At 43.1% G+C, this 15,933-nt stretch overlaps 1 protein-coding gene across 2 annotated transcripts in view; it reads right to left on the bottom strand.

Moving 5' to 3' along the window:
* CLTRN (collectrin, amino acid transport regulator) overlaps nucleotides 1-15,933 on the bottom strand; it is a 35,705-nt gene that overhangs the window by 7,718 nt on the left and 12,054 nt on the right. For both annotated transcript variants that reach the window (XM_078065036.1, XM_078065037.1), the window contains exons 4-5: nucleotides 6,780-6,893; nucleotides 1,818-2,012 (exon numbers count right to left, since the gene is read on the bottom strand). In XM_078065036.1, the coding sequence (XP_077921162.1) occupies nucleotides 1,818-2,012; nucleotides 6,780-6,893 (309 nt within the window). The remainder of the gene's footprint in view (nucleotides 1-1,817; nucleotides 2,013-6,779; nucleotides 6,894-15,933) is intronic.

The raw sequence follows: 15,933 nt of genomic DNA, 5'->3' as shown, positions 1-15,933 counted from the left end.
GGGCCAGGAACCACTTTAAGCACGCCACAGCATTAACTCTTTTTATCCCACCAAGTTCATTATTTCTGGTATACCTCACTGTCACGCTAGCAAAGTTATCTCTGCACAGGCAAGAAAGAAAGATTTAACCAATTCGACACTAGCACCACAAACCATATTCTCCTGAGCTTGGGTTCCCTGACTCATTGCCTGTGCTTCCTGATATGCACAGAGTTAATGGGTTACATACAAGAGCAGAATCCAGGATACAAATACTTTGAACCTAAGCAGTATGTCTCACCGTCCATCCTTCTAACTCCTACAGTATACTGTGCTAGTGAGAAAACTGGGAACCAAGGAGATGAAGTGAATTCACAGAGGTTATGATAGTTAGAAATCATAGAATCACAGAATTCTAGGATTAATACGGAACTTAAAAATATTAAACATAAGTAGTCAAATATTGCAAGGGAATCTTCCTTAATATTAAAAAAACTGAAAACAAAACAAACTGACAACTTGTACCAAGGCTCTCTGCATTGCATGTCATGCCAAGATGAAGAAAATCAAGCAAGTACAACTTGATTTTAATCTTTGGGTTTAAGTTGGGGACTAGACATAAATCTCATTTATTCCAGAGCATTTCACTTATCATTTGTGAAAAAAAGTTATGAAGGCCAACATTTGAAATGATTCCCTTCTGCTAGTAACTAGAGTGAGACATGTGGAAAGTAGTAAACCTCCAGAGAAACATTTAGTTGAACCCACACTTGGCCAAACTCATCCCACATGTCTGTGTGGGCATCGACCCTTTTGAAAACCAATGCATGTCCCTGTGATTCCCACTTACCAGAACTCTTCTTCCTTGGTATCAGATGAGAAGGTTTTTAGAAGAGTCAAATTGTCTAGTGAAGAGTAAGGACTCTCTCCACTTCCCCTCTGGATCAGAGGTACTGATAAACAAAATTATTTTCTCCTTTCATCATGCTGAGAAATCCTATCCTCCTCTCCTCCTGTCCCACTACCTTAGTAACTTTCCCATTGGTCTGAAATTCTCCCTTGAAGTAATTGCAATAATTTAGACAGCAAAGTTTGTAGGTGCCCCAGAATCCAGGTAAAGGAACTCCGGTAGTAGGAATCTCTAAGTTGGAAGCTCTCAAACTAAGTTAATTAGAATAACCTGGATATTCATTAAAATGCATCCCCATCACAGATTTTATTTAGAAAGTCTGCAGTAGGGCAAAGGAACCTACATGTTAAACAAGTGTTCTGGGTGATTCTGATGCAAGGTGTTGATTCAAAGTTCACTTTGAGGGACATGGTTCCATATAATACTATATGCACCAGAGGGACAAGCAGTTGTTGAAAGGAGGGAAGTATAGAAGCATAAGAGTATCTGGGACAAGATGGCGGCTATAGGCACTGGGCCAAGAAAAAGCAAGCCAAGCTGAGGATGCATGGAAAAAACTGTGGAACTGCTAGCATTTGGAGGTAGAGGACTATTAAAGATTAACTCTGCCTACCCAAAAAGTCTGCTTAGCTTTGTATATCCAACTTACAAAAGCATAATACAGATATTAAAATCAATTCTTGATATGAAATATTCATATGGTGTAGAATAAGGAAAAAGATAGTAATGGAAGGAGTCATAGTTAGTAAGGGACACTGGACTCTAAAAAGTCTCTAAACACAAGAGCCTAAGTGATATTCCGATAATCACCAATATTTTCAAAGTTTCAGATTTAAGGCATTATCTTCAGCTTGGGGAAAATCCTCTCCTTATTTTTCCAAGTCATGAGGAAATAGGAAAATCCTCCCTAAATCACTCTGTATCTTACCTTCTACGTTGCCGGATTCCTGATAAAATCAAGAGCAGGACTGCCACTATGACGATGCAAAATATCACACTGAATATAATAATCCAGATGGGTACAGATGGGTCAGTTGGTGGTGCAAGAGTGGAAGGAATTTTTAAAAATTCCAGGGTCTGGTCATTCAAAAAGAAGGCATTGTTGATCCGGTTCCTATTCATTCTACAGTATGATGATTAAAAACAAACAAGAGAGAAAAAAAAATTAGAAACAGAAGGTACAGACCTATCTCTCCATGATTACAATTATCTCTGGAAACGGAGCATCCCTGTAGCAAGAGACCTCAGGTTGACTAGACAGTTTGACGGGGGCAATCATGCTTTGGTACCCTTTTCGAGGCAGTGCTGGCTGCTACTGAAAGGCTCGCCTACTGCCCTCCATAGCTGGGAATGTCCTAGAAGTAACCAGAACTCCTGAGCTTCAAGCTCTGTCCACCATGTTTTATTTCCAGAAAAGTAGCATCTAGATTAAGATGACGCAACTCTATTTAAGGTGGCTTACACAAATACCAACAGCCAGAAGAGGGAAAATTGTGTGGGTGAGAAACATGAGAAGACAAGAAAACTGGGAATAAAAAAGAAAACATGAAGCCAGGAGCGGCTGCAAATCCAACAAATTGATTTTTTTTTCCATTAATTCAACAAACCTTTGCTGAAAACTTACCAAGTACCAGATATGATGCTAAGTGCTAGAGATACGAAGTGAAATGAAACTACCAAAGCGCTTATAGTCTAGTGCAGTCTAGAAGGATGGCACTTCAGTCCCTCCACAATCCCAGCACAGTGCAAGATGTTCCATGACAGAGCTTAAGTATGGCCACGATGGGAGACGGGGGATGGCCAAGAACATCATAGCAAGAAGTCAGGGCTGCTTTCCTGAGAAAGCAACTTTTGAGCTTTTGAATTCTTATTTAGGAATTCTTGAGACCAAAGTGTGTAGTGAGCACAGGAATGGAGACAAGGGTATAGTAGATCTGTTCAGGAAACTACAAGTTTCGTACAACTAAAGTCACTGGCGTTTGAGAAGTCCAAAACTCTAGAAAAATATCCAGGTAAATGAGTTACTCTTCCCCGGGGAAAATCTGCATTTTTGGTGGTGGCAGCAATTAGGGAGGGGTTGATAGTGAAGACTTACTTGACTGAAAAGAAATTAAGTGAATTTCTAACTGGAATTTGCAAACTAGATGAGGAGATTTCTTGGGGATATTGTATGGCCTTGACTGAATTCACACTAGACAAGTTGACTTCATCTGCCTCTAGAGCAGCAATGGAAAATACATATATAATGTGAGCTTCATGTGTGACTTCAAATTCTCTAGGAGGTGCATTTTAAGAAAAAGTAAAAAGAAACAGGTGGAATTATTTTAATTTTTTTAAGTAGGCTCCACACCCAACATGGGGCTTGAACTCACGGCCCTAAGATCAAGAGTCACATGGTCTACTGACCAAGCCAGCCAGGTACCCCAAAACTATTTTAATAATTTTTTTGCCCAATATATCCAGAAAAATATAATTTCAATGTAATCAATATTGAGTTGGTTCACATTTTATTTTGTACTCAATCTTTGAAATTTGATGTGTACTTTACACTTAGGGTGTATCTAATCTTGGACTAGCTATATTTCAAGTGCTCAATAGTCACATATGGGGGCTGACTACCATCCTGGACAGTGTAGGTCTTGAACCTGACAGTAACGGCTTGAGAATCTCTGCAGATCAGCACTAGGCTATCAGGAGAGACCACCTTTAGCAAATAAAAATCAGTGAGGCATGATTATTCACGAATGTGAAAAAGAATCCCAGCCAGATAATCTATAGCAGGGGATAATTCCAATGTAATTTTTTATCATAATACCCTCCAGTTCCATCCATGTCATTGCGAATGGCAAGATTTCATTCTTTTTGATGGCTGAGTAATATTCCAGTGTGTGTGTGTGTGTGTGTGTGTGTGCGCGCGCGCGTGCACGTGCACACGTGCACACACATCTTCTTTATCCATGGACATCTGGGCTCTTTCCATATTTTGGCTATTGTCAAACTATGGAAAGTTTCCTTTTTCCATAACCTATCATTGATAATCTGCGAACACAAACCTCTCTACAAAATAATGAACCCCACTACCAAGGTATAGCTCAGAGTAAAATGAGATGTTGCTCTGTATTCTCATTCTATCTACCTGGTTAGTGAACACTTTGCTGTTCTTTTGCCTCTCTGGCTGATTAGAAGTTCTAGATCAGTACAGACTAAATCTCCAACCACCACTGAAATCCCCCATAGGTGTCAACCACATGGATATCTTCCAGCCAACGTTGGCCTGATAAGGCCAGGCCCTCACAACAGAGCTAAAACAGACATCTTAGAACTGGTGGGTCATTCCCTCAAGTAACCCCATAGGTGTGGACACTCTGGGGGAGAGGAAAAAACACCACTGGATGTGATGGCAGCATGCCTGGGTTCAGGTCCTCACTCTTCATTTTTCTAGTGTGGTGGCCTCAGCAAATCAATTAGTCTCCCTGAGTCTCAATTCCCTCATTTATAAACCAGGGATAATAATAATCACTCAGGGGCGCCTGGGTGGCTTAGTCGGTAAAGCGTGTGCCTTCAGCTCAGGTCATGATCCCGGATTCCTGGGATTAAGCCCCACGTAGGGCTCCCTGCTCAGCAGGGAGTCTGCTTCTCCCTCTGTCCCTCACCTCTTTCTCTTTCACTCAAATAAATAAATAAAATCTTTAAAAAAATAATTACTCAAAAGTGATTGGCGCTGACATTAAATGCCACAGATGTGCAGGAACACACTTTATGAAGCAGAAAGGGTTATGCAAATATTAAGTGGAACTAGCATTATTTTGCCCAACTCCGCAGATTCTTCAGCCTTGAAATTTCCTATTACCTGTCCTCTAGATGCTATCCCCTTGCTTTTCATGCTATCCTTCTTTCTTGGTATCGTTCCCTTTATTTTCATACAATACTGATGAGACTTATCCCTAACATAAATTCTCATTCTCTCGGCCATCCTCACCCCCTAAGTAGCTTCTGCTGCTAGGACCTTTGACAGAGACATTTTGTTGTGGACATATTCACCTATATCCTCCGCCTTTACCCCCAACACTCACTCTTCTCCCTCACATTAATGGAAGCCTGCTTTCACCGCAGTGCCTTCATTTCCTTGTAGCCCTCCCAGATCATGGGGGAGGGCTTAAATAAAATTCCTTTCCATGTGAAATACAATGTTCTTAATTCTTATTCCCTAAGTGGTGGGTCTTAACAATATTTTTTAGTGGCAAAAGCACAGGAACAATGTAGTTCAAACCTTCTTGTTAAAGCAGATTAAATCATTTCCCACTATATAGATCCTCAAGGCCTTTGCTTCAGCAAGGGATATGGATTATTGTTCACACAAAAACCTTTGGTATTAATTATATACTCATTATCTTAAATGTTAATATTTTACAGAGAGCAAATGAGTTCTTATACTAGATATTTCTCCTTGGTAAAGAGAATAATGTGTATTTCGGTAACTTGTAAGTCTGATGTGAGGGGAGTTACTTTGTTTCATTCTTTCTTTTTCCAGAAATAGTTTATTTTCTGAACTCATTCTTCCAATATACCTTTGCCCAACATTAATCATTTGAAGGATGGGAAGTTTACATACATAAAGTGCACACTGATTGAAGTAAAAACAAACTGCATCCTTCTTTGAAGTCAAGAATGCACTTCACTTTTGAAAGTTTGTTATGATCACAAGGAGAGGCGGAGAGGAACTCTCAGGAAAAACGGTGTAAAATTTGAAATGGGTAAAAAATATTACTGAGTATCTGGTGAGTACAACTTTCTGGACAATTTATACCTTCTATTTGTCTTTGAGTTATTTTTGCAGATCTGTAAGTGGTAGAAAACTGACATAATGTAAATGATTTTTGTCCAGAGAAAATCAAATGAATTGTGTCTGGTAGAATATGATTGATCACTACCTGATGGATAGAATGGTGCATCTTTTTGTAAATGGACATCACCATTCCTTGATTCCCATAGATGCATGGTTCCTTGAAGTCTCCTTTGAACTGGTTTTACCGTTTTACTGGTTCCCTCATTAATTAATGAGACAATAAAATCTTTAGTGGCATTTATTTTTAATTTGTATAAGAGTCATGCTTTTACCTTGTTTTTTAAAAAGTATCTTTTAAAGGCAAAGACTGTACATTAACTAAAGAAGCTAAGTCCTTAGAGACCCAAAAAATGAGACTATTTTTATTGGTTTTCAAATAAAAGTCAAAGGTATGACTTGTCCTTCAAAACACCTTACATTTATTAACTCATTTAACCTTCTCAGCAACTCTGAGAGTGAGGTACCATAACTATTCCCGTTTTATAGATTATAAGAGGAAAACAAAATGAGGGGAAGTAACTTATCTGTAATCAAGAAACAAAACCAGAATTTAAGACCTACGCATTTGGGCTCTAGAATCCATGTGATAAATCATCACACAACAGCACCGTACAAGATGTTCCTGCCGAAGGAAGACAGCACTGAACATTCATAGCTAATATTTAAACCAGGGATTCTCAGCCACAGCACAATTGACATTTGGGGTTGAATAATTCTTTGTTCTGAGGTGCTGTCCTGTGCATAGTAGGATGTTTAGCAGCACCCCTAACTTCTGTCTATTCAAGACCCCACCTCCCCCACCTCAATTGTGACAACAAAAATGTCTCCAGACATTGCCAAATGTCTCCTTGGAGGCAAAATTGTCCCTGGATGAGAAACACTGATCCAAACTAATCCTTAATACAAGCTAACAAAGTTAAATCTTTCACATATTAATAAATAAATCATTGTGAAGCAGAGAGAGAATTCTTCAAAATTTATGAAAACAGTCAAATCAATCAACAAGCTGATATACCAGTAGAAGACATATTTAGTGATGATTACCTTATGGCTGACTGTATCTCAACAGCAGGAAGGGTGTGATTTTTTGAAGGATCTGTAACCACAAACCAGAATGACACCCGCTGGGTTACATTGCAAAGTAGGACGTGGGAAATTCTGCAGATGATGGTGAAAAAAAAAATACATTATAAGCAAATAATGACTAATTCCATTAGAATATCCACTCTGGTGTTATTACCATCTTAAAAGGTGTCTTAGCTCTGAATGAAGCCATTTCTACCATTTTAAGAAATGCCTTATTAAGAAGAAAATAACAGAGGACATTTCCTTTGTTTCAAAATCAGATACTTGGGATCATTCCTAAAATAAGAATCTACCAAATGAAAAAATAACAAAAAGTACACAGTAGAGAGTGTTAAGGATCTCATTCTCCATCACCTGTTAGCTGACAGCACCCCTGCTTCCCCAACACTGGGCCTCTTTCTGAACCACAGATGCCTTTGGTGTTTCCTCATCAAGCTCTTTTTAGTCTCATCCCGCCTTCCACATCTCAGATCCAGACAAATCAGTTGCCACCCCTCGCTCCAATACATGCTTGCTGTGTTGGCCACACTGCCGTTCCTCTCCCACTCCAGTACTGGAGTGCCAAGCTGAAGTGCTATCACCAATTTACCAGCAGCCTTTAAACACGGTTTGTGCAATTACCTGCTTTCCAACTGTCAATTGGGAATGTGCCGCACCACTCTGTATACATACATTACCAGTAGATATGACAGGAAAGAAATGACATTAGTGTTCAGATTGGAGACAGTTATATATGAATGTATGAAAGATATAAAGGTTGAAAATTATAGGAGAGTCCATATAGCTCAACGTTGTCAGGGCTAAAACATAAATCATGAATGGCATTCACCATTTCCTTAAGAGCACAATTGCAAAAAGGGACATTAGCAACCATTCTGGAAGACGGAAGCACACATCCCCTTTACTAATAAACGTAGATTCTTCTTCCTTTTAAAGAGCATCCAAGTGCATTATGTTCATTTTTACAGTAATGAAGGAGAGTGTCATTCCGTCGGTTTTCTGTAATTTTCAGGACCTGATCGAAATGCCTACATTTTCTCTGTTTCAGTGTCAGGTACAAAAGCCGAAGCCCTCGTGGCCCCTCTGCCTAGAAGCCAAGCGCCTGGGACCTGCAGTGGGAGCTGGAGGTTCCCCTGTCCTCAGTAGCGGCAGGCGCCCGGGGCAGTCGCCACGTCCGCGGGGCCCTGGCCTGGCTCGTGCCGGACCCGTGTCCAGAGGGTTCCACACGTGAGACCCCACGTGCCGCCCTCGCGCCTTGGTAACAACGGTCGCTCTAGCCCTGCGAGTTCCGCGTCCGCAGACACTTAGGGCACTTGTGGAAGCCGGGTTTCCTCGTCGGGAGTCCCCGACCCCGCCGCACCGCGAACATGGGCAGCTACCTGAGCAGATACGTGGGCAGATACCTGGGCACAGCCAAGGCCGCGCTGCCACGCCCCGCTTGGAGGTGCCGGTCCCTGCGGCCCAGGCCGCCCCACCGCCCCCTGGGCCCGGTTCAGAGCCAAGTCATCTCCATCCACCGGGAGCGCTGGATCCGGCGCCGGCCCCGCTCCACCCTGCCGCCCCACCTGGACCACCCCAGAGTCCAGAGGCCGATAGTCCCCAAGGCCTGGAGGCGCTTTCACGGCAAGTCACCCCTCCACACCTTCCTGGGGTTGGATTTCTCTAGCAACCATGAGAGTTTCATGAAGAGGTGGCTTTGGAAAGCCCAGAACCTCCTAAACATCTGGAACATGGTGACCATCAAAATCACTCCTGCTGAGCGCAGTGGGAGCTTCAGCAGGGGTCCACCCATCCAGGAGCAGCCGGACTCCTGTGCGAAGGAGACCCGGCTGAGGGCTCGGAGCCCGTGCAAGAAAGGAAAGAAAAGGATCCACAGACATCTCCAGTTTGAAGCCCCCCACGCCAAGAGAAGGAGGCTGAGCCCAGGGGCCACGCCATCTGCCTTCAAGCCTGTGTGGAAAGATGGAGTGGTCCCTTCCTTTGTGCCCAGGCCTGGGCCTCTGAGAAGGGGCCTCTGCTCCTGGGATCCTGGTGATGGAGAGGACGCCCACCCCGGGCCTGACCTGCTGCCAGGGCACCACCAGGCCACCGCAGAGTCCCCGGGCCTCGGCTGAGGAGCTGATGATCAGCACTCCCCAGGGCCTGGGCCCTCCTGCAGCCTGGGGTCCCCCTTGAATCCTCAGCCAGAGCCCTGCCCCCACCACCTCCTGAGACTCAGCCACAGTTCTTTTACCCTGCTGACCCCTGCTCTACCCCTGCATGACTGACTGACCCCACCAGTCAGCCCTCACCACCCCAGCAGGCAGCCCCTCCAAGCGCCCAGACCCACCTCCCCTGACCCTGCAGAGTCCACACTGAAGAAACACCGTTGCTTTCAAAACCTCTGCCTTCCTCCTGCCCACCCACTCCTCCTGCCTTTTCCCTGGAAACACTCTTAGCAGGAAGGCATGCTTCTCCCCTATTTTCCCAGTTTCTAGAGGAAAACGGTGTTCTTATTTTTAAAATAATAATAAACAACTTCATTATCATACAGAGTGTCTTTGTCTTTCTTGCAAAGGTACATATATTAGGATTTCGTCTACACCATGAATTCTCTACCCTGGCACGGTAAACATTTGGGGCCAGATAATTCTTTGTTGTTCATTGGGTGCTGTCCTCTGCATTGTAGGGTTTTAGCAGAATCCCTGGCCTCTATCCTCTAGGGGCCAGCAGCATACCCACATTGTGAAAATACAAAAATATTTCCAAACATTGCCATATATTCCAGAGGGAGGTGGAGAGGGTGGAGTGGGGGGGTGGGGGGGGACAGGAAGCACTTCCCAGAAAAACAAAACAAAGCACCACATTGGTGGAAAACCACTGAGGAACAATGACCTCTACTGGCAGAAACAGTCAAGCTTGGTCTCCCAAAATACGCTTTTTTTTTTTTTTTTTTTAAGATTTTAAAACACAGCAAAGATACAGAGATGAATAAACTGAAGTGGTACATGTTTGGCCAAAACATTTCCCCCCGGTTTGGAGAATGCTGTGGAGTGTGAATGATTCAAATAGATTGGCCCTATTAATCATCAGAAAATAATTTTTTAAAAAATAAGCTACTCTTTCAAGCTTCTCAGGTTGGCAAAATGAAAATGCTAAATACTATGAAATGCTGGTAAAGATGCTGAGAATTGGAACCCCAGGCAGTGGTGTGGGTGTGAATCTGCAGCAGGACTTGGAAGTGTTTCCTAGAGCAGAGTGTGACTATGAGAACCTCTCCTCCACGGGAGTGTACACACACCATACACCACACACCCCACACACACCCCGCATACACCACACACCACATGCACCCCCCACACACACACCACACACAGACCACATACGCCACACACACCATACACCACACACCACACACAGACACACACCACATACACCACACACACACACCACACATACACAACACCCAGCACATACACCACACATCACACACACACACCCCAAACACACACCACCCCACACAACACACACACACACCCCACACACACAGAGTGGTGAGGATGTGCTTCCCAGCACTCTGTCAGAGCAGAGAACTGGAACAACCTAAATGTCCACCCACAGGGGGTGGATAAAGCAAACATGCTATGTGCTATGAAGGGAATACTGTTCCACAAATTGAAGGAAAGAAGGAGCCCAAGGGGGGCGCCTGGGTGGCTCAGTTGGTTAAGCGACTGCCTTCGGCTCAGGTCATGATCCTGGAGTCCCGGGATCGAGTCCCGCATCGGGCTCCCTGCTCAGCAGAGAGTCTGCTTCTCCCTCTGACCCTCTTCCCTCTCGTGCTCTCTGTCTCTCATTCTCTCTCAAATAAATAAATTTAAAAAAAAAAAAAAGAAGGAGCCCAAGGATTCTCCACTCGTGGGCTACTGGGCCACGTAATTCTGTGCACTGCAGGATGTTGAGCGGCACACCGGGCCTCTGTCGCCCGGATATCAATAGGACCAGCTCCAGTGGTGACAGTCAAATGCATCTCCAGACACTGCCAAGTATCTCCAGAGGGACAAACATCACCCCCAGTTGGAAATCACTGAACTCCATATTTTTAACGACAGGTTACATCTCAAAATACACTGCTGAGTGGAAAAGATGGGGAGTGGTATATTATGTGTAGCACACACCATTTATAGATTTTAAACAAATGCAAAGTAATATTGCTGGATTAATGGGGAAGCCAGGAACCGGGTAAGAGGTCATCTGGACGCTTTGCCTGCATTGTTCTTTCCATCTAAAGCCTCTTTAGATCCTGTTCAAACATGAATTTCACGGCATCCCCCTTTAGAGAGTCAGAGAATAAACAAAGCAAAGTCTCTCTCCCATGGAGCTTGCTTTCTAAGGGGGTGCAGAGAGAAGATAAACAACTAAATAAATGGACACACTGGCAGGTGTGGAGAAGTGCTATAAGGAAAAATAAAGAAGGAGGAAGGACACATACAAGTCCACCAACACAACCGTGACCCCACGTACTTTCCCCATCACTGTGGAACTACACCATCCTTTACTACGAATTCAAGTTCTTTACTCGGGGTTTCCATTGGTGGCAACTCATGCTTTCGTGTAGCACCTCGGCAAAGAGATTGAAAATATTTTATCTACCTAGATATAAAGATTTCTAGAAGATTCAAATTGTTGCCGAAAATATTAAACTCAACATTTTCAGTATTGACAGTTACTGTTAGATACAAAATGTCCTGGACTGAACCTCTAGAAATCAAGTTTGTGTTTTGAAGTTTACTACCTGCCATTTGCTAGACTTGAGACAAGGCATTTCACTCTACATGAGTTGCTAGAAAGGGCTTGAGATCTAGTGTGTCCACAGGGTGCTGGTGGTATTTTGAGTAGGAGATTCCTAATTACATGGGACTGTCCTGAGCTTAGCACCATGTTGATTATCTCTCAGCCTTGCCGTCTAAATGCCACAACACTCTCCAGGCATAGATGTAGTCCAAAACACACATTTCCATATGCTACCTGGATGGGGTCAGAACCGTACCCACATAAGAAACACTTATAAACCTCCTCCAAAGTGTCAAGGTCCTGAAAACCAAGGCAGACCAAGTTCATGAAAACCAAAGGAAGATGGAGAAACTGTCTCCATCGCTCGGGTGATCACCGAGGAGGCATAGATTCTGGAACAGAAGAAGGACATTAGAAAAAAGGGAAGTAGGTCTGAAAACTTCCATTAGTTTAATAATATTGAAATAATGATAGTTCCTTAATTTTGATATATCTATCATGGTTATTTAAGATAATAGCATTAGGGAAATGAGTGAAGAGTCTAGAGCAGTTTCTCAAACTCAGCACTATTAACATTTTAGACTGGGTAAGTCTTGCTTGTGGGAGGCTGTCTATTCTTTTGTAGGATGTGCGCCACATCCCCAGCCTCTACACGCTCGAGGCCAGTAGCACGTCCAATTGTAATACCAGAGTACCTCCAGACAGTTCGAAATATCCTCAGGAGCAGTGGAGGGAAGAAGTCCCTCAAGGTTGAGGACCATTAGTACACAGGATCTCTCTATATTATCTCTGCAAGTCTTTGTAAATATATCTGTAGTTTTTCTAATTAAATACATACAAATACAGGAGCAAAGCAGGTGGTTTTAAAGTAGCCTTTGTACAGTAATATGAGCTACAAGAATAAAACAAGGCAATGGATTAATAATAGTTTTACTGGCTTCCTTGATGAAGAGATAGCATACAAATGTACTCTGAAAATAAGAGTCATATTCAAATGAAGATACTGGCATCCATCAGCCTAACGGTGGTCTTAATAATTATGTAAAATTTTTGGAAATTACATGTGTTCAAATGTATCAAGGATTTATCAGGGAGCCTCCCACTGTACTAGTGTCCTATGAAGCACTATTTCCATCACCTCTCCAAGATTCATAGAGGGAAAAGGGGGAGTAATATTCACTGCTGAGGGTCTTCAACTAGAGAATATTAAGTATCCTCCCGATATAGTAGTTCCTCCGGTAAAAGAAGTCTAGGATTTTTAGAAAACAAAAAGTAACCTTCTGCTCAACAAAGACCAACCACAGAAATACAATGACTGAGAAGTGTTTATATTTTGTTCAGATACAGGCAGTTGAAGTAGTAATGAGTAAGCCCACTTCCTAAAGGAACGAGGTTGTGGGAAAGGCCAGGGGAGAGCACAGCCTGCTTCTGGAGACAGCTGTAAGGCAAAGGCTGTAGAAGAAGACAGAGAAACTCATGGGCTGGCGCTTCCTCCTTGTTCGGATGATGCTCTGAGAAATGAACCATGATGTCTTGGTTCCCCCAAGAGTGAGAAACTGAGGACCAACAAGAGCTAGAACCCAGGCAGTCCAGAGCTACTTCTGCTATGGTGACTGACACTAGATCCAGCAGGAGAGTCTCCACTGTGGTGGAAGAGGGAGAAACGGGTGGGTGGGCACTGTTTCCTTGTGCCCTTGGTTTAAGAACCTGGATGGTAAGCATGCTTCACTCACTCACAAAAGTGTACTAAGAACTAGCATAGATTAGCCAACATGGTTAGGGATGGTGAGGAAAAGAGTTCCTACTGCAAGGGCTTTTAGAGTCCATGACGCTTCCCCTAAGTGCAGGAGTGTAGTGCTAAGACCCTTGAACACCAAGGTCACAGTTTCTTGAGCCAACCAGAAGATTAAAAACCAAAGTAGAGGCCAGTAATTCCTGAGATGCCTGAATTGGCTCACAAGATTCCATACCCCATCTGAGAATAGACCCAGCACAGTCGGGAGGGCAAAAGGCTTCTAGATTTCATGTGGTTTGTCCACAGTCCTTGTCACGAGGGTCTCTAATCCTTGCCCTGATATGAACTTCATTGTCTCCAAGCAAAGAACACCCTTTTTAATTTTATCAGCTGCAGAGTCACCTGGGAGACTATCAAAAATACTTAGTTTATCTGCAATACAAGGCTTCTCTGGGCCCTGGGACATGACATGGGGCAAGGCCCAAGCCTGTGCTGCACTGTGAGCCCCTGCGTTCCTGCAGTGTGGCCCGTGTGGACACTCGGGGAGGGGTTGTGAAATGGATGGATGGATGGATGGATGGATGGATGGATGCGTGGATGCATGGATGGATGGATTAATGGAATGGAGAAATGAACTCCATTGTTTCTATGATATTCCAAGAGTGACAAACTGAGAAAGTAGATTGGGCCAACACCAAATAGGAAAGGGGGGAATGAAAGGAGGGAGATTTCTTCCCCAAAACATTGTTTACTCAACCACAGCTATTCAGACAACGCATAATACCTGAGCTCTCTAGCAGAAGAGCACTCCTGAATACAGTGCAGATGGGGGTAGCCCAGAGGAAGTGTCAGTGTGGGGGAAGTTGGTACTAAAACGGAAGTAACATGAAGCCTGATCCTATAGACCAGTCATGATTTACGTAGCAACGAAAGGGTATAAATTCTTCCCATTCTTCGGTTATGTACAACTAGTGTGACTTTTCCCTGGTCTTTCTTCCAAATGTGACCACACTGAATGTCGTCTAAGATTTACACAGAATGAAAACTTAAACAACAAGCACTTACTGAGCTACACTTGTCTTTGTCAAGTTTCTTTTGATGTATTCAGTAAGCTGAAATGCCTAAACCTTAAAAGATCTCATCATAAGAACAAAAATTCTAAAACCACGTATAGTGACAGATGGTAACTAGACTTCTTGTGGGGATCATTTTGCAGTCTATACAAATATCACTTCCTTATGTTGTCCACCTGAAACTAATGGAATGCGGTAGGTCAGTTATACTTCAATTTAAAAAACTAAGTAAATAAACAAATGCCAGGAGCACAACTAAATAGAAATCCTACATCTTCAAGACTGTAAATATAGGTGGGTCTGATGGAATTATTGGAATTCACTTCAATAATCATTTTGTCCAACTCTTTTACAAAGTACTAATATTTATACATATTCAAATGGCTTCTCAAGCAAATCCCTGAAAAGGTAAAAATGTCTATTCCCTTTCCTCAAGTGTGGAAAGCCCTGGTTTTATATTAATCCTCTACGATTTGGCTCCACTGCCATTTCTCATCAATGGCGCCAGACAGGGCCAACTGCATCCAAGGGGTGGTAAGAATCAGGCTCTTGTTTCTGGAAATCAAAGGACTAAATAGGAGCTGGGATGCTGTTTTACAAGCACAAGACCATTAATCCCCTTACTGTGGATACAACAGCACGTTGTTCCTTTTAGATCACAAGACTTATCCTTGAATAATTAGGCAGAGGAGGAAATCCATTCCATGCCCTATACCATGGAATTCAGAAAGAAAATGCCATGCCTGGGTTAAACTTCTCCCTCTCTTGCTAAAAGTGATAAATTACCCTAAAAGCCAACACTTGAGCAAACTAGGCAGGTACATTTCCCAACTTACTTGGGAAGTAGACTAGGATTTAACCTTAGATTACATTTCCCTAGAAACTACCTTCAACATTTAAAAGTTTCTCTGAGGGCGCCTGGGTGGCTCAGTCGTTAAGCGTCTGCCTTCGGCTCAGGTCATGATCCCAGGGTCCTGGGATCGAGTCCCACATCGGGCTCCCTGCTCGGCAGGAAGCCTGCTTCTCCCTCTCCCACTCCCCCTGCTTGTGTTCCTGCTCTCGCTATCTCTCTCTCTGTCAAATAAATAAATAAAATCTTTTAAAAAAATAAATAAATAAAAATAAAAATAAAAATAAAAGTTTCTCTGAAACTATTTTACTAAACCTGGCCTACACCTACCTTATTGTAATAACGTGAAAACACCTAGTTGGCATCTTCTTCAAATTCACAAGAAATCTTCACATAACCTGACCTGATGAAACCAGAATTTTCTACCATTGAAATTTTTCCATACATCTTCCATTCTGCTTGTAAGGAAATCCAGGAAGTACCAAGAAAACCACTTGATATCAGGATTTAAGTAAGGACTTCAAAAGAATTGTCTTGTTTTGGTCACATTTAGTCTACCTTCCTATCATTTCTCCCAGGCCCAGCTTCCTCGGTGTGGGCGCTATGCCCTGTGAGACCTGGTTTTATCCATCATCTTAATCTCAGGGCCGAGCACGCAGGAGGCTTCAGTAGAGGTTCTTCAAT

This window comes from Halichoerus grypus, chromosome X (genome assembly GCF_964656455.1).
Source record: "Halichoerus grypus chromosome X, mHalGry1.hap1.1, whole genome shotgun sequence".
Classification (NCBI taxonomy): Eukaryota; Metazoa; Chordata; class Mammalia; order Carnivora; family Phocidae; genus Halichoerus; species Halichoerus grypus.
Note: the sequence above shows the minus strand (reverse complement) of the source record. Positions and strands in the feature narration are given on the sequence as shown.